The sequence below is a fragment of the Xenopus laevis genome, chromosome 6L, assembly GCF_017654675.1.
Source record: "Xenopus laevis strain J_2021 chromosome 6L, Xenopus_laevis_v10.1, whole genome shotgun sequence".
Lineage (NCBI taxonomy): Eukaryota > Metazoa > Chordata > Amphibia > Anura > Pipidae > Xenopus > Xenopus laevis.
This window is the reverse complement of record NC_054381.1, coordinates 93,504,636-93,531,489: the sequence shown is the minus strand read 5'-3', so window position 1 is coordinate 93,531,489 and position 26,854 is coordinate 93,504,636. Positions and strand designations below refer to the sequence as shown.

Genomic DNA, 26,854 nt, shown 5'->3' with positions numbered 1-26,854 from the left:
TCAATTATTAGGAAACTGGATAGGGTAATTAGTCATCCAGATTGCTACAACCGAAAGTTTGCTGTCTTCCTGGTGCCAGTATTTGGCATGGGGTTGATCGTGTAGTCAATTATTGGGTGGGACTTGGCATGACCCATCTGTCTTAGTACATATTGGTACTAATAACAAAATAAATGGTAGAAGGAGGACCTTAAAGATTGAGTTTTTGGATCTAGGCTTGAAGATTAAGGGAAGGTCTTCCAATGTAATTTTTTGGAAATTTTGCCTGTGCCACGTGCAAGTTTAGGAACACAGCGGGAGCTTTGGGAGTTAAATTTGTGGCTAAAGTCTTGATGTAGGAAGGAAAGGTTTGGGTATCTAGAGCATCAGGCTGATTTTTCCTTGGGGGACAACCTATATAGTAGTGACATATTGCACCTCAATGGAAGGGGGTGTGCTAGGGGAAAGAGTTGCTAACAGGTTGGAGGAGTGTTTAAACTATGCAAGGTGGGGGTGAGCCAGAGTATAATGGGGAAGCTAGTGTAGACTGGGCAGTGGGATTAGTAAGGAATCATAAGGGAGGAGTGAGGGGACATACAGTTTACCAGCTAGGAAGATCCATCTGTTACAAGAAAAACAGACTAATAGTAAGTTTAAATGCAATTCTCCATTAAATAATGTAAATATCAGAGGTAAAAGTAGTAACCTCTGCTGTATATTGGCAAATGCATGACATTAGGTCAGGTAAAATGGTAAAGCAAGAGTTAATTGCATGTGCTAATAACTATGATATAATTGGTATCACTGAGACCTGGTGGGATGAAACCTGTGACTGAGCTGTCAATTTAAATGGCTAAATAAAAAAACCTTTTAGGAAGGACAGAGGTATTAAAAAGGATAGATGATTTTCTCTTTATGTAAAACCTGAATTAAAGCTCTAAAGAAATAAACCGTGGAGGCACTGGGGAGGGTGTAGTATCCCCTAGGGTTCAGATTTCGACTAGGCAAAAAGCTAAAAAGAAGATGATCATGTATGCTACAAACCCCATGAATAAGTGACGGGATTGAGGCCCAACTACTATTACAGATGGAGGCTGCTTCACAATTAGGTCAAGTTATATGGGTGAATTTAATTATCCAGACATTGATTGGGGTAATGGGGTTGTCAAGTCGGAAATATCTAATGGGTTTGTAAATATGCTTAATGACAACTTTTTATTTCAGCTAGTTCAATAAGAATGATTCTCTTTTGGACCTTGTAATAACTAATAATACTGAACTCATCTCTAGCATTTGCATGGATGAGCATTTAGGCAATAGTGATCATAACATGGTCTCCTTTGAGATCATGTTGCAGAAACAACTCTATAAGGGAGAAACTAAAACACTAAACTTTAGACATGCAAACTTTGTCAGTATAACTGCATCTCTGCAACATATAAATATACGTCAGTATATTCCCCTTGTAAGCAAGGAAGGTCGTTGCAAAGCAAAACCTTCGTGGTTTGACAGAATTGTTGGGGTTGAGACTTGCTTTTATGGCTTTCAAGTTAGCCGGGACAGCTAAAACATTTGTCAGGTATAAAGAGGCCAATAAATTAATCAAAGGGCTAAATGGATATGGAAAAGGGCTTTGCAGCAAGGAGTAAAATTAACCCAAAATTATTTTTTAAACATGTAAATGGTTAAAAAGAATGAATGGATGGGGTGGGACCATTGTTGTCAGAGGGGAGGTCCATTGATTGATTGTAACAGAGATGAAGCAGAGATTCTAAACTGTTATTTTTCATCTGTCTACTCAAATGAGGAACCAGGTATTGAAGATTTCCTTCTAAATAGTCCCAATTCTATTAATTCAACAAATGATTCACGCAAGGGGAAATTCAAAAGAGACTAGAACATGTAAAGATAAATAAAGTTCCAGGTGTTATTCATCCCAGGGTACTAAACAAGATTAATTCTGTGATTTCCAAACCTCTTAACTTGATTTTTCAGGATTCATTGAGGTCTGGTATGGTGCTGAGAGAATGCAAAAAGGGATCCCCTTCTCAGACTCAAAACTATAGGATGGTTACTTCAGTGGTAGGAAAGCTATGAAGGGGGTATTAATTATTAATTAATTATTAAATAAAATATTGACTTAATCATTATCTATGAGTTTGTGCCAGCATAGTTTTACTAATCGCCTTTTATGAGGAGGTGAGCAGCATTGCAGTGGCAGTGGATGTAATCTACTTGGACTTTGCTAAAGCATTTGATACAGTACCACACAGAAAGTTAGTAGTTGAATTAAGTTATACTGGCCTGGAACATAGTATTTGTAATTGGACAGAGAACTGGCTGAATGATAGATTACAAAGAGTGGTGGTAAATGGGATATTTTGTGATTGGACCAGTGTTGTTAGTGGAGTACCGCAGGGCTCTATACTTGGTCCTTTGCTTTTCAACTTATTTATTAATGACCTAGAGGTGGGCATTGAAAGTACCATTTCTATTTTTGATGATGATACTAAATTGTGCAGAACTACAAGCTTCATGCATGATGTTGCCACTTTGCAGAGTGATTTGACTAGATTAGAAAACTGGGCAGCAAACTGGAAAATGAGGTTCAAAGTTAATAAATGCAAGGTTATGCACTTTGGCATGTTGGGGGGTTCCTTAATTGAGAATGATCTAGGGTTTTTTGTAGATAACAAGTTGTCTAATTTCAGGCAGTGTCATTCTGTGGCTACTAAAGCAAATTAAGTATTGTCTTGCATAGAAAATGGCATTAACTCAAGGGATGAAAACATAATTTTGCCTCTTTATAGGTCCCTGGTAAGGCCTCATCTGGAGTATGCAGTGCAGTTTTAGGCTTTGGTCCTAAAAAAGGATATAACTGAGCTGGAGAGAGTGCAGAGACATGCAACTAAACTGGTTAAGGAGATTGAAGATTTAATCTATGAGTGTAGATTGTCACAGTTGGGGTTGTTTTCTCTGGAGAAAACACGCTTGCTAGGGGACATGATTAGAGGGCATTATAGACTGCTAGCGGGAGATCTATTATTCCATAAAATGGATCATCAGACCAGAGGCCATCCCTTTAGACTAGAGGAAAAGTACTTTAATTTGAAACAGTTTAGCTGGTTCATCACAATGAGGAAAGTGAGTTTGTGGAATGCCCTGCCGGAAGATGAAGTGATGGCTGATTCTGTTAACAACTTTAAGAGGGGCTTGGATGACTTCTTAAACAAGCATTATATCCAAGGCTATAGTGATACTAAAATCTACAATAAATATAGATTTGGTATATATAGTTTAATTGGGTGTGTGTAGGTAAGTGTGCTGGGATTCATTTGGAGGGGTTGAACTTGATGGACTTTGGTCTTTTTTCAACCCAAGTTAACTTTGTAACTATTTGCATAAAGTGGGAAAAGGGGGTCATCTGGGATTCCAAAGCATATTTTATTGTTAACCTTAACTAATTAAACATATTGGGTAGGGCAAGGAGAGAGTCAAAAGCATGTCCCTATAGTTAGAAAGAAGTCCAAGTATATGGAGTTTTAAATTTAGTTTTAAATTTAAAAATTTCTACATCCATGAACCAAAAATTGTATTTCAGTTTTCCATTACTGTTCCATGAGGTAGCGTCTCTACTAACAATAAGCCCTCACAGTCATTTTCTTGTTGCTATGAAGAAAACGTAGAACAAAACTATATTTGGTGTATTTTAAATAAAGGCCTCTCTCAAATACAATAAACACTTTTTTCTTTGGTAGGAAGTAGCAGGAAGATTTTCCTTTTGTATTAACTCAGTATCTTTAGGGCCATGGAACAAGGGGCATTTTAACTGTCACTTCTTGTCAAGCTCATCAAAATCTGGTTCCCAAATGCATCTTCTTGATGTCTGTACAAGTTATATTACAGGTTATATTTTCCCATAGAGAGCTGCTTGTGCCACTTCCCACAATCATTAATTGGAAACAATCCATCATGAGTACTGCATGCACCATGTGCCATATCCCCACAGAACAGTTTCATTCAGTACAAATAGTATCTAGATTTACATATACACAAACCATATGATGTTTTTTTTTATTAATTGTTATCATGTTTTCTTTAAGATAAATGCAAGAGATGATGATGGAGTTGTTGCTGGGAACTGGAAAAATGATTATTCTTTTGGAGTGTCCCCATCTGCCTGGACAGGAAGTGTAGATATCCTGTTGGAATACCACAGTTCGGGTCTTCCAGTGAAATATGGTCAGTGCTGGGTCTTTGCTGGTGTCTTCAATACATGTAAGTATATAAATAAATTCAAAACACAATGATGTGTTAAATCATTTTGAACATTTATAATCTTGTATGAACCTAGAACCTAGAGTACAAAAGGAAAATAACATCAAAATAGGAAAAAAAAGCAGTTGGAAGTAACTTAAATGCATTTATTTGCCACCCATGATAAAGGCATGACCATCGTTAGCCTATTGGATATTATAAGATTTGTTTAAAAAAGCCAGGGGTACAGTTACCATTGATATATATATAGTTTGATATTTACTGACATTCTGGTTCTGTTACCAAGTTTGTGTTGGATTTTTATGCACTTGAGAAATTATTGAATCTCCAGAAATTTGTATAGAAGACACATTTGTATTGCCCATCAAAAATTTGGGAGTGGGGGTGCTAAAATAGACAGTGAAACATCTGTTTCATTTCCAGGAAGTGCCATGTGATATCTGGGTTGCAAAAACTGCTCTGCCAACTGGGGCCAAATTATGTGCATTCTCTTACTTTCAGGCCTCCATGTTGTGCGCACAGTGTATTCGGCAGCCCAATTTGGGGGACAGGCCAGGTGCAGTCTTATCTGTTGCTCCCCAGTTATTATGGCATTGATTGTATCTTAGCATATAATTTTGGGTGATACTCAAAGAAGACAAAGTAGGACAATGCCAGACAAAGAAGCCAAACTGTGTGTGATTAATCTCTTTTTCTCCAATTACTTCCCCACCAGCAGTAATGTAAATCACTGGTGGTAAAATATATTTTGCTCTTTGTTTTTCTGAACTTGCCCAAACATTTCTCTTGCAAGGCAATTGCTAAAAAAAAATCCTCTGTGGGTTATTGGCACTCATAGGTAACTTTTATCTTTTATTATTAAGCATTAACTGTGATGCACAACAATCCATTTGAAGTCTAGATGAGTATATCACCCTTAAAAACAACATATGTCTCCAGTAATGATGTGTGGGTCAGGAAAAACTCAACCCCCACCAACCCTAACCTACAAAATGTTGCCATTATAGGACCTACACCAAACCTGTACCCACATCTTCTTGTTCTGCCCCCCAAGACAGGGAATCTTTGTGAGTAATGGCAGAGTGTACTTCCCCAGTCTGACCTGCACCCAACCCTAACCCACAATGGTTGGTCAAATTTCAATCCAAACCTGCTCTTCCGGTGGTCAATCTTTAGGTCACCGCAGGTTTTGGGTCAACCCACACATCACTAGTCTCCAGATATACTGTGCTGTATGGGCCTTCATTAAATATATAAGGTATTTTGATACAACTTGTAAATTAGTTAGAGTAGACTTGGGCAGGAAAAGGCAAAATCACTAATAGCTTAATACACTGATAAACTGATCTTATTTTTGTTGTTAAATATATAGAACTCTTTTTTTCTTTTGTTCTCATGCTTGTGTGTACTTTGTCCTAAAAGAAAAAACATTAACACAATTTGATTGTAACACCCTTTGCTGGTCTTCTGGAGTCTATTTGAGATGAATTTAGTCTCTGGTAGTTCTGTCTTTATCCTTTTGGCTTTAGTTTAGATATAAGATCCTTAGCTAACCATATAGTATAACCAATATATGCATTGTAAACTGATGGCTGAGTAAAATGGATCATAAACAAAGTGAAGAAGTGCACATGCATTGCAGAGATTCTGACACTGTGATATATACTGTATTGTGTGGACACAGAGGAACTGGGACCAAACATGATTGAATATATGTACTGACACAGCAACATGCAGGTTATTACCATATCTACATATTTGTCTTTCGGGCTTAACCACTGTTGGTTGCTGAATGTATAAGAGCTCTATTCAAACAGTTTTGCTAAATTATTAAACTTTCAGGGATAGTAAAGCAAATGAACTCCAATTCCTTGTTATTCTACATGAAGCTCTGCTTCCCCCGAGACCTTATTATTAGCTGTATAAAACTATTCTCTCTCATCTGTGACCCAGAAGGAAGGGGGATGGCGCATGATTCTGTTAAACTAGTTGGTCCCATAAATAGCAAGGGCAGCAGTTGTGCAATGGTTATCATATGACTTTATGGCAGATTTTATTTGGAAACCTACTGTAAATATATTTACATTCTGTGCATATTTTTACTTTACATTTTTAACCATGGTGGGTTCTAGTTCAGCAGTCCTGTCTTCTTTCATATGACAAGCAGGGAATTGCTTTAATTAAACCAAGAAAATGCTGAATATACTGGTTGTAAGAACTCTTTTCAAAATAACGTAAAAAGTTAAAGTAAAAACATACCATTTTAAAGTATTTTTTATCTTCAATGTATTCTCTGTAATCTAGATGGTATGAGAGTATTGCCTGTTGCTTACAATGAAAGCTACACTAGTATAATTGTTTTTATGCACTTGAGCTACCATTATGCTTAGCCATAAGGCTAAATATTCCTTTAATTTCTCCATAAGCCATAAAGAAAAATCACCTTTCCTGGATACTTTTCTAACGCATGGGCCTTATTACAGCAATGTAGTAACCAATAGCAATCATTTGACATTTAAATGTTGTGATTTCATTGGCTCCGGAGCAAGTCGGCAGCTTATTGAGAGGGCCTACCTGAGTGATATGTAGCCAGAAATAAAACCAGATAATTATTGTGTAGGATCAGCCCTCACTTGATCAACATCTACATCTATGTAGGTCTATGTAGGCCTGCAATATTATCCAGTCGTTGATCCCCAGGTTAATAAACAGATCAGTCCAAGTTAGCCTGCTATGTGGATATTTAAATTGGACAAAGATTCACTTGTTTTCCATTGTAAAGAATTAAAAGATTATTGTTTAGTTTTCAATCTTATTACTGCCCCTTTTATAGCCCCCTTGACCAGGGTTTACTCATATGTGAATTGTGTTTCAAGTAGGTCTGGTAATATCCAGCACAGACCTATGACTTGTGCAATTGCCCTGTTTTTTAGTACTCAACTGTTCAGAGATATGAAAAGGGTCCAGTGCCACACTAACCAATAGTAATAGTGCCCCTATCTAACTGCACCAATGTGCACATGTTTATGGGTAGGTGGGTAGGCAAAGGGGAACAAACCCACCCGATGGGTGACACAAGTAGAACCGCCATGTTACCAGGAGACACAAATTAGTAATGAATAGTAAGGGTGAGATTTAACTGATTAAGTTAGAATAGCCTATTAAACTATTTTTTACTGAACAAGAAGGGGAAAGGGCAGATTACTAAAACCACCATTCTGTTGTTGCAGAGTTACCTGCTGGCACTCTCTACTTGTTGGAAAACAACAGAAAGAGATTGTTCCAGTGCATGTTACTTAATGCAGGGAGGTTCTATTATTTGTTATCAATGTGATGTCATGTTTGACCTGTAACCCTGTGTGTTTTTCTTCTTCCTCTTCCTTTGTATGCTCTCTATGAAAATTCCTGTTGCAGACATGTTATGCTGAAGTGTTTATGCTGAGTTCTATAAAACAACCAAGTTACTGTTCACACAGAAGTTGGTGTGTCTGTCCTCACTTACAGAGAAGCGGCACATGCAGTTCAGATCAGCTCTCTGCTAACACTCCTGTCATCTTTTTCATTTGGTACAGTGAGAGATACCATGTATGGTATTTAAGTGCCTCTAAAACTGGGTATTTGCTGCTGATTTTAACTGTGAAACTTTGAATTTGAATGCATTCACAGTTATCATTTAAAAAAAAAAGTTGTTGCTGAAATGCTGTAAAATCGCTAATGATACTATTTAATGCTGAAGACTTCTTTCCTCTTTTTCATAGTTCTGCGGTGCCTGGGAATACCTGCACGAGTTATCACCAATTATTTCTCAGCTCATGATAATGATGCCAATCTCCGTACAGATGTCTACCTCGACGAGGATGGGAAAACAAACACTTCTCTCACAAAGGACTCTATCTGGTATGTGACATGCCAGCGTTCAGTGTTTTAAACAGATAAAGGCAAAGTTAATATCACAACCATAAATAATTGAAAAAGGAGGATAAAAGAGTATAAAATATACAGAAATATGGTTTACAACCTGATTCATTGGCCTAGATTTATCCAGCAATCCATTCAATAAGCCCCACATAAAAAAAAGAAAATCTTCTGGTAGTTTTCTCAGATTAAAGCAACTAAATAATACTTTTGAAGGATTCTTAGGATAGGAAAACCTAACCCCATGGATTACTGGTCATTAAACCCCTATTCCTTCCAAATTAATGATTTAAAATGTACTTAATCCATTCTCTTGACATACCACAGAGATTCACCCCGTAGTATAAATATGGGTAACGAAGTGTCACACAGTTTTAGGTGCCAACTAAAAAAAGCATGAGAGATCTATACATATGTAGTGAGTCAGTAGAAAACAAGAATGATAATCAATGTCCAAGTATGTAAACGAGCAATTTACTTGCTGCCTAAAATTTTCCTTTTCACTTTAATGGCTTATGCAAGGCCTGAGATGGTGTAAAATAATGGCATAAAATATGGTGAGATAGCAGTGTAAAAGAAATAAACATATAAACGTGACTCCTTCTTTTGAATGGATACTTTTTATGATTGTGGAAAATCGTGTATAATCAGAAATACACCATTTTATAAATATGCCATTTGTTTTACACTGATTTCTAGTGTAAATTGTTTTACACAGCTTGATAAGTTGACCTCTTGGTCTGCCATCAATCACCCCTGACCATCAACAAAATAATCATAGACTAAGCTAACAATTTAATACATTTAGCAGAAGCATGCAACATAAACCTATACTATTAACAATCACAACAATTACAAATACTGCAGGTTCTCACTTCGCTGAAGCTACATGGCTTCTCTTTGGTCACATACTATTTGTCAGGAGCCTAACGGAGAAGTCTGGACCAAGGAGGAAGATTAGGGTTAAAGTCCAAGTTTGCGGTATCCAAAAGGGTAAGCATAATCAAGTTCAGGCAAGAGTTCAATAAGGCAGGCAACAAGAATCAGAATCAGGGTCTAGTAGAGGGTCAAGTATCAAGGAAATGGTGAATTAGGAATTTAGGAAACCCAGGAACACGATTCAGCAATTCCTATAATCGGGCATTGAACCCGTGACCTGGAAGTCCTTTTATTTTCAATGTTCTCACCGCGACCACTCACATCATCGCACCGGCGTCAAGGCGCCAGCGTCAGCCCATGTGGGTCATCTTGTATGCAATGCCGCCGGAGATGGGAGTGCCATTGTGCGCTCCTAACACTATTACAACAGGTACTTCTATTACTTACCTTTGGAATTCCATCCCTGAGTTTTGCTCATAAGAAACCCTTAGATGTCCTTCATAAAACTCAATTCCAGTTACCTAGAGCACTATCACAGGATTAGATCCAGTACTGGCACCAATGAAACATTTTGGCATCATTTATTACCCTCATATCGCCAAAAAAGTAAGTGAACAAGGCACTACAGCAGAGTGTTTAATTGCCACACAACATGTTTTCGAGCCTATGGGGCCCTTTGTTACCCTTATATCTCATTTACAAAGACCACAAACACAAAGGGCACAAATAAACTCAAATGAGTGTTCATTCACTCAACTAAATTGAAATTCTGACTTAAGGTGCAGGGCCCATGAGTGCTAGGCCAAGTTCTAGGTCCATACTCAATCATCCCACCAACCCTGCTGCCAGTCACTTGCATGCCCCCCCCTTGCCACCATCTATGACTGCTCATAAACCACCACCACATTGGTGACTAAGTTGACCTTCTCTAAGTTGCACACCCCCATCCAGTTGTGCCCTAGGCAGTTCCCTACTCTGGCCCTGGAACCCATGCTTTGTGGAATACAAAGACCTAAGCCCATGGAGCAACGTGAGGGGCAAGGTGACAGATGTGCAAACGTGCAAATAATAAGGTCTCTCTGCACTCATCTATTGTACTTTGCATCCTGCCATGTATCACTTCTGTCTGTAAACTGGCAACTAACTTAGAATATAAGTTCTACTGGGTGAGTCCCTCCTTTCTAATAAATCTTAAATCTTGGCACCTAAACGTAACTGTGTGTATTTATTTTCTGCTCATAGTTTTCCCCTATGTCTTTTGTATGTAGGGTTTGATATAAACAGGGCTGTTTTAGAATAATGTGCTTATGACAATAAACTTTATAAGCCACCATACCGAATCCAAGGTGACACCTATTTATTAACCATATTACCTTTGTTAAACGCCCTACATGATTGTGTTGAGATTTCAAGTCCATAGAAAGATACAGATCAGAAAACGTTGATTCAATACATTTTGATTTTGTAACTCAATATTAAACTTAACAGTATATTAAGGGAGATTGGGATAGTGACATAAACTAATTACATTCATGTAATTCCCTGTACCCAGTTTCCTAGAAATATACTTCTCCAGGAGGGCCTGAAGATGTAACAAGGGGTACTCTTCCTAAGAACAAGTTAGGTTGAGATATGGTGTGAATGCCTATTTGCTCCTCTAAATACACCAGTCCACCTCAGTTAAGATGAGATTTGGGGTGAACACTTATAGATGGATAGATCTAAATTAGATGCTAAAATTTGACTGATACAACAATAGTTTCCTATATCTTTATCCATGTTTTATGCTAACAGGGGCCCAGAGCAAATGTAAGATATCCAAGCTTGTCTTGAACTAAAGAAGTATGTCAACCACTGCCCTAGGACCTTTAACTGAACAGTTTTGTTCTAAAGTAAAACTATACTGTAATAAATGTATGGTGTTGTGCTAGTAGATGACTTTTCACACAGCCATTAAACTATAGAGTTTACTTTGACTCTTTTGTAGAGAATTGCTGGGAATATGTCCCCTTCGATAACAGTGATACTGCAAAAACTTTTCAACAGCATTCTTTTGCTCTTTCTAAAGTGCTATTGCATCGAATATTTTAATTAGTCTTTAAATGCAGAATTAAATACCACAATTTGCGTAGACAATTCCAAGATGAATGACTAGAGCTTTATCCTGTTCTTTCTAACCTTATCAGTAGATACAGTTTTGCAGGATAAAGTCTTCCTGTTATAAAAAAAAATGCAGGATTTGTAGATAGGTTGCCTTGAATAATTCTATTCATACGTCTTTGCCTCATTATGTTTCTCCATTGACAAGTTTTCCTTGATCCGAGAAATTATTCTTGCTTTGAAATGCCTTGTTAGACATGCTTTAGATTCTCCTGACTTCTTCTTTCACTTTCTGTTTTTGCCCATTATTAATGAAATGGCCAGAGTTTAACAATTCTGTTTTTTTACTGACATTTTTATTGCTGCTAAAATTTTACAGATCAGGAATGCATAAGTGGTACTTGAATTAAATCAGTTTCTTCACACTTGGCATGGTGCAGATAATTTAAAAAGCAAAATTATCCAGATGCTTGTAATAGAATATTGTATGCAGTTGATGTATTTCAAAGAATACAATGAAGGCATTAAAGAGATTGACACCAGAAACAAATACATGCTACACCTCTCAGCAACTTGTCTTTCCTTCGCCTTTTCATAATTGTTTTGTCTCCAGCCTTATCCCTATGTAAAATCAAATTAAAATCAAATTAGATATATTCGAGATATATATTTTACTTCTTTGAATCCTGCCACAAGCACAAAGGGGTTTGACCACATACAAATAATATTTTATGTGGCTTTACAAAAATTCAGTACCTATTTTGGGTGGGAGGAGGGGATGTGTCCATTGAACAATCTCTAGCATGTTGGGGTGTGTGGTATAAGTTTAAGTATTCATAAAACATTATGTTGAAATTATACAGGAATTATCATTGCTGGAATGAGGCTTGGATGACTCGACCTGATCTTCCTGTTGGGTTTGGAGGATGGCAAGCTGTAGATGCTACACCACAGGAAACCAGTGATGGTAAACTTTTACAAAATCAGTTTAAATGTATTCAATCTGATTTTTTTTATTTTATAGTGTAAATGTAATGCAATGTTAAAATTAATCTTTATTTCATTGAACTTTATGAGAGAAAGGTAAGCATTCAAGACTTTTACAAATGACAACATAGCATAGATATTTCGTATCGATTAGGAACAAAGGCATGAATGAGTGAATCTGGGTGGAAATGAGAGAAAGCTGGTGTTCTTCATGCTTCTAAATCTGCTGATACCCAATGCTACGATGAGGCATGAAAAGGTGGAATGCGCACACATATGGCCACATTTGCAGTGATATGGTCCATAAGGTTAAGGTTACAGCTACACATGAATAGATCTGCCTGTTTGAAGAGGTCACCAAAAGAGTATCTTTGCCTGTGGCATAAGTACCATACAGACGACTGGGTCTGCTATATGGTAGTCCCCCTCACAAGCGAAGTAAATGTTATGTACGACAGGCATGGATAGGCGAGCAGTAAACAGGGAGAAGGTAGTGTATGGGGGGGAAGGGTCAATGTGCACGCCGCAACAGTCTGTGATTGGCCCTCCTGAAGATTTTTCTGTGGGGTGTGGTCCCGAACACTAATAGTTACACCACTGATTTTTGCTTAATTTTGGCTACCCATATGCATCTGACCTCAGGCCAATGGTCAGATGTTAAACCAAGCCTACATAGATTATATTTTCAAACGTGCTGACAGATATCTGGCCAATAGATGTACTTTTGATTCCTAAAAGGAAAGTAATAGTTTTAGATAACATCTGCCCTGAAGTTACACGTGCTAAATCCACACAACATAATACCCAGAAAATTGGCCTTTTCATGTTACTTATTTTACACCTTAACTTATAGACACTGGCGAAAAGAAAAAGTTTACTATTCAATAACATTTTGTTAAGACTATGAAGGAGGTGCTATAGCAAGGAAGTGCTAGAGAAAGTATTTTCATAGGAGATTCAGTCATTGCCTTTCTAACTAGACATTAAGCCCGTTAAATTAACGGGCGCTAGAACATATGTAGTCAAACATTTATAAAAACAGAATTGTTCTAGGTCGGCGAACGGTAACGTATTTACGTTTTTCAGACTATCACCCACAATGGTAAAACACGCCACAGCGTAAGGGCGCGAAGTTGCGCGTCTATCTACGTCGCTAGCGTAAATGCGCCAGAGACAGTCTGTGGGGCACATGCGCAGTACGAAACACTTCATCTTTATTATATAAGGATATCCTATATAATAAAGTTGAAGTGTCTCTGCGTCCAGTCCCTGTGTCCGTGGGATTGCGCTACTGCGCATGTGCCCCACGGGACGCAAAGACACTTCAACTTATAATGTCACAATCAGTCATTAGCTCCTCAGCTTCACTCCTCCTCTTCCATTTTCTGGTAACGTGGCTGCGCCATCCAACGTACGGCACGTCCAATCAGGCTGACGATATCATGTGGTGCCGCCCCCCTGTCTCCCTCCCTTGCCCAACTGGCTGCTATATCCCGGCATCCCTTGCGCCCGCCTCTTTCTCTTTCCGGTAACCAAGATGTCTAAAAGAGGTGAGGGCTGAGCACTTGTGACTTAAATCCGTCGTCATCTGCCGCTTTGTTCGCGTTGCTGATGGCTGAAATGATGTGAGGCCTCTTTCTGTTCCCCACTCTCTCCCCTCGTGACCATGTCCATATGAGCGATAGTGGGAAGTCTGGGAGCTGCGGGGAAACCTTAAATGTCCCGGGAATCTCTTGCTGATGGGAAGCCATGTTTTATCTACCGTCACATTTCTCTTACATTCATTGTCTCTGCTAATTGTCTGCTTTTTGTCAGTTTTTTCAAAAAAAAAAAAATTTTGACGCCGCGAATTTTCGCGGGCGTTTCGCAAATTTATTCGCTGGTGGCGAATCACGCAAATTCACCGCGAATTCACGCCTGGCGAATAAATTCGCCCATCACTAATCCAGGCCGTTTCATAATGGAGAACATGCAACAATCCTGATATCCCAACTTATATTTGCAAATGAGAAGAGGTCCTTCAGTTTTTGAAAGTTCAGTGAAAGGTTCTATGCCGATGGGGTATTTATAAGAACTGAAATGATCTGTGTGTCTCTAGGGAATATTTTATAGATTGTTCTATTTCTAACAAAATTCTAGCCACACAGAATAAAATGTGATTAGCTTGCAACTACTTTGAGAATATTATTTGATAAGCTAATAAGAACACAATAACACACAATAACAAGCTTATTACTTAGTTCATGATCAGCTAGGCTCTCTAAGAGATGCCCCTTAGGGCGCCATTCAATTGACATTTGGATCCATAATAAACATAAATCAATGTGCACTTTTCCATTGCACCTATTGTGCTTCCACCATGACTACACTTTTAGAATGACAGGCTGGTAAGGAGCATTCCTGTGGTTACCCATGGACCATATATGTATTGTTCCTTACATCATGTGCACAATGTGTAACTGCTAGCACACTATTTACAGTCAGGCATAAATCTGTTTCTGAAGGTGCACCTGACAGCAGCAGGGGCAGGCTGCATTTTGGAGAAGGTACTCTGCACTTTAAAGCCTGTCCCATTTTAGTAAATGAGGCCTTTATAGTTAATGCATTGACAGATAATTCGTAAAAATGTTTCTTTGTTGTTTGTCTGCCACTTATCAGCAACCTTAGACCTGTGGAGTTGAGATTGTTTTTCTATTCTGTAGCATCCGTGTTTTACAATCGCTTATTTTCCCCATTCTCTTAAGGTATGTTTCGATGTGGGCCTGCATCCGTTCAAGCCATTAAGCATGGTCACGCCTGCTTCCAGTTTGATACACCATTTATTTTTAGTGAGGTATGTTGTTTCTCTTTACTCACTCTAATGATATTAAAAGAGTTTGTTTCAAACATAATCTTTGGTTTTGTTTTATTAATTAAATATCATCTATGATACACTGAATTAATTAACATTATTTTAGCATGCAATATGTGCCTTTTTTATAATTTGTATAATTTTATAATAATGTATGTACAGTATATCTGTATGAATTTGAATGATCTGACCACCCACTCTACAGCTTGTTCTGTTTCTTAATAATTGATTCCTGATACTGTGAATTTGAACTCAATTTTGAAAGGTGCAGTATAGCTCTGAATTCTGTAGCAGCCTTTGAAATATGTAATACTATATAAGAGCATAGGAGAAATAGTGCAAACCAAACAAAACAATATCCTCTATCGTGACAAACACTTAAATGAATACTGATAGCTCTGATAAGGGTGAACACTTCTGAACCCAGTATATGTAACAATATCTATTACAGTGCATCCATTCTAGTCCTATACTAATTAATTTATATCGAATATGCTGATTTGAGATAAATAGGTAATGCAAACTGATTCATATGTGCCATTCATTTTATTGGGTAACGTTGTGCTTATATTGCAGTACGTGTGCTAGTTTTTTGGGAAAGTATAAATATATACTTATACATCAGTATATATGTATATATTTATAAATATATAGTCGCTATATGCCTGGCATTTTATTAAAATGTAGGGATTATGATGGGTCAATAAATATATAATTATATATTCACAGGTAAACAGTGACATTGTATACACTAGAGCAATGAAAGATGGATCAAAAGTTATTGAACATGTTGACAAATCACATGTGGGACAAAAGCTATTGACAAAACAGATTGGTGGAGATGGCTCACAAGATATAACAGACCTATACAAGTTCTCTGAAGGTACATGAACTTTAATGCATAATTGAAGAGTTTATCATTATATCTCCAACTGTCACCCTGATCTTATTAGTTGCTCCCATCACAGTTCTCTTTCTGTTGGTTGCTAATCTCCTAATTCCTGCCCATGGGCAAAGAATGGCCAATTCTAAGCAACTTTTCAATTAGACTTCATTATTTTTTTTTTAATGTTTTTTAACTATTTGCCTTTTTCTTCTGACTCTCTCCAGCTTTCAAATGGGGTCACTGACCCCATCTAAAAACAAATGCTCTGTAAAGCTACAAATGAATTGCTATTGCTTTTTATTACGCATCTTTCTATTCAGGCCTCTACTATTCATTTTCCAGTCTCTTATTCAAAGAAATGCATGGTTGCTAGGGTAATTTGGACCCTAGCAATCAGATTGCTGAAACTGCAAACTGAAGCCCTGCTGAATAAAAAGCTAAATAACTCAAAAACCACAAATAATAAAAATAAAAACTAATTGCAAATTATCTCAGAATATAACTCTATACATCATGCTAAAAGTTAACTCAAAGGTAACCAACACCTTTAAAGGCATTCTGTCATTTTTTTTTTACAAAATTCATCAGTTAATAGCACTGCTCTAGCACTGAATCACAGAATCCTGTGCTGTGCACTGAAATTCATTTGTCAAAAGAGCAAACAGATTTCTTTTTTATTTTAAAATTTGACATAGTGCTAGACATGTTGTTAGTTTCCCAGCTGCCCTCAGTCATGTGATGTGCTCTTCGTCACATATAGCAAACCCAAGCTCCGGGGGAGTAACTGGGTTCCTATCTAGGCATGCTCTTCTGGCTATAACAAATACCTTTGGCTTTGGGCCTGGCCCTCAGCTACTCTGGTGCCACCAGGACTTACCACACAAGAATCCAGTACTCCAACAGGGGCAGACAAGGGCACTAAAGGTATACTCTGGGAAGAAGCTATTACAGAAGGAGTTGGACATAGTCAGGCTGGGTCAGAACCATATAACAGAAGCAGAATTGTGAGGCAAACCCAAGGTCAGGAACAAGCCATGATCAGAACCAGGAAGTCACACAGGGGACAGGAGCAGGTATCAAAGGAACAGCAATCACAGGGAACAGAGCACCTAGGAACAAGCACACTTGGCCTATACCAAGTCAGTGCAGAGCAGGGGGTTATATAGCCAGACTAATGGCTAATACTGATCACTTGTGTCCAGATTAACCACAGGTGAAACAGGCCATCACTACTTGAAAATACAGAGATACCATTAGCAGTGAAACAGGGCCTTAGCTGTATGCTCATATAGAGTAGAGGCAATGTAGACTGCATTGAAAACAGCAAGTCACTGGTTCAAGCCCACACAGAATGTTACACTCTGATAAACTTCAGTCACTTTTTACTGCTGCACTGCAAGTTGGAGTGATATCACTCCCCAGCAGCCCATAAGCAGACCAACGGGCAAGTAACCAGACCCTGACACCTACATTGCTCAAAATGCTCCCATGGCCCACCTAGTGGTAGATATGAGAACAGCACTCATTAGTAAAAATCCATGTCTGACAAACCAAAGTCACAACTCCTTCTGTTACATTGAGGAGGAGAAAAAATAGCTTATCTGAAAGCAGTTCCATTGTGAAGTGCTGGCTCTTTCTGTAAGCACAGGATCAGACACAATGAGATAAGATGGCTGCCTACACACCAATATAACAACTAAAAAAGACATTTATTGGTTCAATCATAAAATTTTGAATGGTAGAATGAATTACTTGCAATGAACACAGTGAAATTTAATAATAAAAAACGATACCGTAAATGACAGAATCCCTTTAAAAGTTTTATCCCAAAGAACCCCTGTTATCCATGTGTTATAGTCCTTTGTAAATTAGATTATTGACTAGAAAATGAACTACATCACAATTTATAATTAACAGTTTTAAAAGTATGATTATATAAGGCAGGATATATTTGTAGATTTTCTTACTTACTTGAGATCTCTTGATACCGATAACCTTGTCTGATTTGTTTAAAAAGAACCCCAGCTCTGTTTACTAAAGAATCAAACAATTCAGTCAGGTCTTGAAGTGTAGTCACAGCGTTAATATCCTTACTAAAACGTCTCTACCATCCATCTATGTATCACAAGGAAAACCCTTGGGTTCTCGGTAAAAAGCCAAGAGGCTTTCGGAGAATATCTGTAACCTTTTGCAATTTACTTTCCCAATTACCACATCTATATATCTATCTATATAGAAAATTGCTTTTTAAACTGTTATCGCAGAGCAGGCCAATTGTCAAATAGTTAACACTTAAACATAAATGCTGATGTTATAACAAAAGAAATAAATGAAGTCCACTGGCAAGTTGGGGCCACTTAAATGCTAGGAGGGACATTTAGTCCATATATGTCCAGTTGAACAGGCATACTCTTAATAATAATAGAGAAAGGCCGCTCCAGACCGACCCTCCACCTGACATACCTTAACAGCTCCTGCCAGTTCAATGCCGCAACTAACTGGGTGCTCAGCCTCCAGCATCTCAGCTGTATTCACATTCCCCTCATGCACAAACCAGACGGCACTCCGGATAAGAAAACAGGCTTTGTGTACAAATATTGGCTTTTTATCGTTTACCGGACTGGCAATCTGTGGGTTCTGGCAAATGCCAGAGGGGCTGCTATAAGGTGCCATAGCAAGTCAGTATTTAGTGGGCTGGCATGGGCTGATTGGGCCACTGTGTACCTGAAATGCCAGGGCCTATTTTGACTCTCAGTCCAGGTCTGGCAGCTGGTCAACTCTAGAATGTGGGTTAGACCAAGAGCTGGCACAAGGGTGTTTATAGCAGCTGGTCAATGCCACAGCGTAAGTAAGACCAAGCGCTGATGATTTTTTTCTGTGTTTCATGCCAGAAAAACAAGGCCTGATGCATTTCACCACAGCACCCTTTAGCATAGGCTCCTCTATATCATAGGCCTTGTTGTCTAGCAGCCTGTTGCAATAAACAACCACTTTTCTTAACTGGAGTGCCGTCTTGTTTGTGCTTGAGGTGAATACTATTAATAAGCCTGCTCAGCTGGAAGCTTGGTAGATGTTGCACCACATAGGATTTTTATTTCCTCAGCCCACCTAAAAACAATCATATACTTTTAAAATATGTTGGTACCTGAACTTGTGATGTGGAAAAAGTTTGATAGCATTGCTCTTTAAACCAGAATACAGTATTCAGACAATCCTGAATGCACACTGTGTGCACTGTATACTGTATGAAGCCTCTATATTGCTGGACAAATTTGAAGAATTCGCACATACTTTATATTTCCACCATTTTGAGGAACATAAAATTATTAAACAATTAAAAAGTTTACACATTTACAAAGTATGCAAAATATGTATCCTATTATTCACACTGTGTATTGTTCATAGACACAGTTTTGATAAACATATATATAAAAGACCCTGAGTTTTGATTCAGTTTCAGAAGTTAATGAAACGTTGAACTGATTTGTATATTGTAATTCAACCTAGTTTAAATTTTTAAGATAAGGAATCTTATGTTTGTGATATACTGTAATTTATTTTCATCAGTCTAAACACTGTCCATTAATCCATTAAATGGCCAACTATTAAAGGTTTATGACATAAGTATGTTCAAATGGCTTAATACCTTCATGATAAAGTAATACACACTAAAATCAGTAAAGCTGTGGAGGAAATTAACAAATGCTCAATAACCTTATTAGACACTGTGGTGCTGATTCAGTCATTTTTAATGGACCTTACATCTTCAGCTCTGCGGAGATTAATATTTAATTACAAATAAACCCGGCATTATAGCCGAGAGACTGCTGCACTCTGAAAATCCCTCTGTGCAAGCTTGTCTAAACATATCTGTACGCTAATTACCAAAAAAATAAACATGTGACTTGGAGCAATGGATTTATTGATGCACACCACAACTTCCTTTATTTTTGTTACATTTGAAATACATATTTATATATATATATAAATATATACAGTTAGATATTTTACTATATATATATATATATATATATATATATATATATATATATTGTTTTATTTTGGAAGAGATGCAAAGGGAAAATATAAAATTGGAAAGTCTGGAAAATGAAAGCAATGCCAGAGATCACTATTAGGAGTTTTCAATATTTAATGGGAGGGCTGTTTGCCATGCAATACCTTTGAGATTTGTAGTGTGAGTAGTGTGCGGTTGCCTAGTTACTAACTCCCATGACGATGGCTCTGAAGAAAGGTTGTAGAATGCTTTCCTGTTTTATGTTATGGCTCAAGTTGCTTAGATTTCAGGAAAGAATATCAAATAGAATCTCGGCTCATAATTGCATCCCATAAATCCTTTCTTTTTTATTGAAAAGGCTTCTGGTCAGAGACAAAAAAAATACCTGAAATAAAAGAATACTCGTGGCACACATTACAAACATTTACAAAAGGACAGATGGATATATTTAATAATTTTGGGGAATTTTGTGCAACTATTTACTATGTTTTTGAAAATTACTGGTAAACAATCCACAGGGACATCACCAATTTACTAACAGGCATAGTGGACAATTCGCTAGCGACAGAGCTCAATGCTAACAAAGTTTTGCACCCTTTCGCCAGGTGAATTTTCGCTCAGGCGAACGATCGTCACTAAAGTGCGAATTTTCCAGTACATTAACCCTTTTGGTAGAGTCTGCTTCGCCAGGTTATACCTTGTTAACTGATTAGTTGAATCTTATGTGAGTGACATCATACCCTGTATGCCGGAAAAAAAAAAAAAGAGAAAACGCTGGCTTTTTTTTCTATTTCAAAGTGGGATTATGTAAAAGTTGTAACTGTTAAATATTTTTTTTATTACATTTTTTTTTAACCATTTGAAACTCATGCCGCGTTTTGATGAATACGTGTATGCGCCGTGAACTAACCTCTGATGAAGCTGCGCAAAGTGTAGCGGAGCCTTTAGAGGCTAAAACTCGCCTTTTGGTACATTTTCCAAACTGGGTTGGTGCAGAAAATGAGGTGTACACAAAGTGTACACAAAACAAATATTTATTATGTTTTGCCTCAGTTCTGTGACCATATATTGCCCTATATCAGACAAAAAAGACTGTAGGTGCAAAGTACCAAATATGGGGAAAATTCAACAAGCGAATTGTCCCCATCGACTGCTTCGCCATACCTCTCACAACTTTGCCAGGCGAAAAGTCTTTACCACTATGCTAATTCACTAAAATGCAAAGTTGCGTCTCAGCAGCCAAACGCTGGCGACTTTTCACTAGCGTTACTTCGGCAGTGCGAGCGTTTCAAAGCGAAATGACGTTAGTCCTTTTACGCTTAGGTCAATTTGAATAGGGTGGGTACATTAAAGTCGTATGGACGTATGTATTAGAGATGTTGGTGCAAATGCTTGAAGGGGCCACTTTTTATTACAAATGTCCAAGGAACCTGAATAAAGACAAAAAAAATCCTCTTATGAGCTACACATGAGCCCACCCTAAAACGAATGTTCCATGCCCCTCAAATGTCTGGGGAAAAATGTTAATCCAAAAAGTTTAATAGTTTTTTCAGGGTAGTCACCAGCATTTTTACAACTTTAATGCATTTCCGGGCAGACAGGATATAATGTTAGTGACATAAGACTGAGGAAGATTTAGCTTCATTTTAGCAGTTTGCCTGGTCTGAGGTGGTGAAGTCAACTCTGGCAAAAGAGGTAACATTCAGTAAAACGACCATTCCCCAAAGTGAAAAGTCGCCTGCCAATAGAGTGTGAATGAACGCTAGTGACGGTCCCGTTTGCAGGTGAATTGTCGCCTACACCTGTTAGTAAATTGACATGTCCCTGCAAATGGGATTTCTGGCGAAATGTCGCTAGTGTTAGCCACTTCACCCTTTAGTGGTGAATCTGCCCCTGTGTGTTAATATTTGCCTTTTCCTTGTGCATTAAACAGTTTTGCTACATACTCGCAACATAAAAGAAATAGAATAAAGAATAAGAACACAAGTTTGAAGGAGCTTACATGGTAACTGGAAAAATTGGTTTACGTTTTAGAAGTGAAAATTACAGTATAACGAGCATTAATACAAAATGCTAAATTCCATCTATTTGTTCATCACAACTAAATATAAAGTTTCATTAAAGGCAGAGAATTTTGTTTTGCAGGGACAGAGGAGGAAAGGCTGGCTCTAGAGGCTGCCCTGATGTACGGAGTCAAAAAGGAAATCAGAGATGAGGATCAGCAACAGTCTGCTGCCGACACAGATATGGACTTTCAGGCAGATAATGCAGTATTTGGCAGTGACTTCAAAGTCACTCTAACTTTTAAGAACCGGAGCACCAATCTTTATACTGTATCCGCTTTTCTCACTGGACATATTGTCTTCTATACCGGGGTCCTGAAGTCTGAGTTCCAGAACAAGAATCTAGAAGTGACATTGGAACCTTCATCCTGTAAGAATAATAAGAAGTCTGTATTATGTAAACACTAAAATGTTACGCAGAGCTGCAGTTATGTACATAGACTATAGCACACAATTAGCAGACAACCCTGCTAAATATCTTAAGATGGCATAAAAAAATGTCATCAAAATAGATGTTAGCAAAAGGGAAACATTTACTATTTTTAAAATGATAGTAAAGCTAAATATAGCTTACTGTGCTCGCAGTACGTTCACATCTATATATTCCTTTATAAGAGAGAGATCTACCATATTACTTACTTTACATCCTGCAATTCATAACAGTATATGTAGTAGCCCCAAAATATATTTCATACACAAAATAAGCTATGTCCTTAGGTTTATTGTGGAATAGCATAGAATAGCATACATGTAGCATAGATAACTAAGATATAATTTCATGTTAATGGGCAAATATATAAAGTGCTCATGTCTTGTGCATATTACATGTTGCTAGTTAGGTTCAACATTGCTATACTGAGTCTGCAAATCAACATCCCAGTGCAGGGATAATAAAGCCCTCATGAATACCTTTGGTACCTTGCTGCCACTGATAATTCATTGGAAATGTTAAAGGGGTCTTTCACATTTATACTTTCAGTAGGAGAGAGGAGAGCACTCTGACGCAGATTAACTGCTTGTGATTAATATTTATTTAAGCTGCTATACACTCTTTCACATTTATGTTAGCGTTTAATTTGGTATAGAATGACCAGTTCTAAGCAGCTTTTCAATTGTTCTTCATTGTTTATTTTTTATAGTAATTTTGAGCCTTCTTCTAACTCTTTCCAGCTTTCAAATGGGGGTCACCGATCCCATCTAAAAGTAAATGCTCTGTAAGACTACAAATGTATTGTTATTGCTACTTTTTATTACTCATCTTTCTATTCAGACCCTCTCCTATTCATATTGCAGTCTCTTGTTTGAAATGATTCATGGTTGCTGGGGTAAGTTGAAGTTGAACCCTAGCAACCAGATTGCCAAAATTGCAAACTGGAGAGCTCCCGAAGAAAAAGCTAATTAAATAAAAAAAACACAAATAATAAAAAATTAAAACAATTGCATATTGTTTCAGAATATCACTCTCTACATCATACTAAAAGTTAACTCAAAAGCTTCAAACAACCCCTTTAAGCTGTGCAAATAGGCACTCAAACATAATGTACATTTATTGCCAATATTTAATTCCATGGTGTTTGTGCTTCATACAGGATGTTAGCATGGCAAGCATATTAAGAAATAAAGAAACAGATTGGCAACTAGGACAGTGATGATTTTCTTGACAATTTGCTGCTCTATGTAGCTAGTTTGTGGGTGAGTCAGCCACAACTGTGAGCCCCTACAAGGTTGTGGACTATAGTGACTACTATTACAATGACCTTTATTATAATCTGCTATAGGGAGGAGAACTTGTCATTCTACTACCTGATCAAACTTCCCAAGTATATACAAAGAGACTAAAAAACAGACCTGTACAGGTGTCCTAATAGTTTACATTTGTTGTAGTTTAGCTTAACCTTTAATAAAACCAGATTTTCCTTAAATTAGGTTTCTGTGCTAGAGCTAATAAGACCCATGTTTTTTCCTTGCTGAATTTGAACGGGCCCCTTTAATTTAATCATGTTATGTGAAATCACCGAAGAGCCAAAGAAAATATGTGATATTTTGCTTTGTGTTTGCATTGTAATAAAAACAGAAATTGGATTCCATTTTGAAGAAGTAATACTGTATCTCTTTGCATAATCGTTATTTTCAACTTTGTAGGGTTGCCAGCATGGGTTTTAAGTGATTTACATGACTGTCTATTTATTAGCTGGAGATTATGTGTGTCTGAAGGTTAGGAAGTGATGTGGCTACAGGAGAGGGATAAAGAAATCCAGCACAGTAATCTGCAGTTGAGTATTGAGTGCAGAGAGGTGGAATTTGCGTGAATTTTCATTTAGGTTTGGAAAACAAATACGAGAACAGATGCACAATTTGTAATGCTTGGTAACAGACCACCACTTGAATATGTAAATTGGGTTTTCTGTCTTTTTCCATTAGCTAAATCTGTGGAAGTTCTAATAAAAGCCCATGAGTACTTGAGCAAGATTGTGGAACAGGCCTCCTTACATTTTTTTGTCACGGCTCGTATTAATGAAACAAAGAAGATAATGGCAAAACAGAAGATTGTGATACTGAAAGTTCCTGAGCTACATATCAAGGTCAGTCGTAGCCTGAAAAAAAATCTATGCTTTTTATTAGCTTTATAAAGAGATAGTCATGGATTACTTCAGTGCAAATAATCATTTGGAGGACCACAATCTATTTCTCTTATAAAAGCGGTAGCAGGTTTGTGCAAAGAGAGGATAAAGGTGTTTGAGAAAGAGACTGTGCTGTTTTGAGTGAGACCATCTAACTGTTCAAACCCACCAGAGTGGAATTAATTTAAATGGCTATTTACTTTTTAATAAGTATCCTTCTGCACAGCCTGCCTTTTTTCCATCATACACAGTCTGCCAGGTTTAGGTTTAAAAGAAAATTAACCCTTTTATGTAATATATGTAGATGAACAGGAACTCAGAGGCGCATAAAAATAGCTAACATTGAGGTTACATGCAATGCCCTTTGTGGCTCTATCTGATGTCGGACGGTAGGTGATGGCATTTTGATCTCCCTAAAATAACTTTAATGGTCAATACACCATATATATTGATACTAATGGGGGCACTCCCATGTTGATCCCAAGCCATGGAAACACATTAATTCTTGTCAAGAATGGAAATTTATTAAATTCAGTGGTAGTGGTAAAGATTAAATTCTAATTCTAATTCCAATAGGATAATGTTTAGTGATATATCAGTCCCTGTTTCAGCTCTCACTTACCAAAAAGTGCAGCCACTTCTAAGGATGGTCAGACCAAATGAAAATATGAAATATATAATAGAAAAACAAAAAGATGACCCAACATTGCAATAGTAAATAATCTATAGAGTAAATCTTAAATGCAAAGGCCTAAATAGGAAAATAAAAGGGAAAGAATAATTTTGACCATTATGCCCTATTTATTTTTTAAACTCACATAGATGTACAACATTCGACATTCGAGTTCTTAAAGTGTCCATACACGGGCCGATAAAAGCTGTCGACAAACCAAGTTGGCAGCTTATTGGCCCATGTATGGGGCCCTCTGACGGGCTTCCCCCATCAATATCTGGCCGAAAGTTGAGCAGATGTTGATCGGGCAGGGCTAAAAATCTCGTCGGATTGCAGACTGCATCTGTTCGTTGATGCAGTCCCGCGATCCGACCATCCGTACGCCTGCATTATGATACAATCTTTGGGCCCTAGGGCCCATGATCGGATCAGTCCGATATCGCCCATCCAGTGTCGGACTGGGACACCATGGGCCCACCCGAAAACCTTAGAAAAGGGGCCGACTCTCAGTACTATTATTCTTCCTCTCCTCACTCGACCGCTATTCTCCTAGTCTTTTTTCTTTTAATACTATAATCTATTATTCCATCTATTTAGCCTTTTTGTTCTCATAAAAATAAAGAATGACAATAAAAAATGCCAAATGTTTAGCAGCATGAGGGCCTACTGACACCTGGGCCCATCGGGAGTATTCCTGGTATCCCAGTGGGCCAGTCCAGACATATCGGGGAGAGATACGCTCTTTGGCAACATCACCAAACAAGTGGATCTCTCTGTGTATGGCCACGTTTACACACCATATCATTTTCATGGCTGATTAGTTATATTAATTATAATAATTTTTTTTAAAACTATAAATTCTGTATGCACCATTGGGTTGATAAGTAATAAGCAGGTCCATGGAAATAATATGATTGTAGGGTATTGAACGAACATGTTTAAGTGGTATCAGGATGTGGGAGATGGAAGTATAATGGTTAATTAACAGTAACTGAAATGTTCATTACTAGAGATGGGCGAATGTTTTTGCCTTGTTTCCCCGCAAAAATGACGCCCATAGACTTGTATGGCGTTGAAAAAAAAGATGCGGGAAAAAATTTTTGCAGCGCGCCAAAATTTTTTTGATGCCCATAGACTTTAATGGGCATCGCGACATTTCGCCAGCAGCGAATTTTTGGTTAAACGAAACGGTTCAAATATGCCCATCCCTATTCATTACTATTGCATAAAACAAAAACTTGTTCTTGGATTACATTTAAGTAATTTCTGCTACTAAGATCAATTTAGGAACTGGTTTTAAAGAAGCTTCCTAGTTATTTTAGAAACCATCCCAATTTGAAAGGACATCCAGCATTCTCATGACAGCAACTGTAAGTAACCCTTTGAGATTGTGAATGATTTTTCTTTAGATACAATTTCTAACCTGTACCCTGGCCTTGTGCAACTGACTGGAGCGCATTCCTCTAACTAGCTACCGTATATACTCGAGTATAAGCCGATCCGAGTATAAGCCGAGGTACCTAATTTTACCTACGAAAACTGGGAAAACTTATTGACTCTAGTATAAGCCTAGACACAACTACAGCCCTGTCTCCCAGCAGCGCACC

General features: G+C 37.7%; 1 protein-coding gene across 1 annotated transcript in view; it reads left to right on the top strand.

Annotated features, from left to right (window-relative positions):
- f13a1.L (coagulation factor XIII, A1 polypeptide L homeolog) overlaps positions 1-26,854 on the top strand; it is an 88,409-nt gene that overhangs the window by 51,073 nt on the left and 10,482 nt on the right. The window contains exons 7-13 of the mRNA XM_041566278.1: positions 4,083-4,257; positions 8,016-8,154; positions 12,015-12,118; positions 14,883-14,971; positions 15,719-15,872; positions 22,036-22,323; positions 24,375-24,535. Coding sequence (XP_041422212.1) covers positions 4,083-4,257; positions 8,016-8,154; positions 12,015-12,118; positions 14,883-14,971; positions 15,719-15,872; positions 22,036-22,323; positions 24,375-24,535 — 1,110 coding nt within the window. The remainder of the gene's footprint in view (positions 1-4,082; positions 4,258-8,015; positions 8,155-12,014; positions 12,119-14,882; positions 14,972-15,718; positions 15,873-22,035; positions 22,324-24,374; positions 24,536-26,854) is intronic.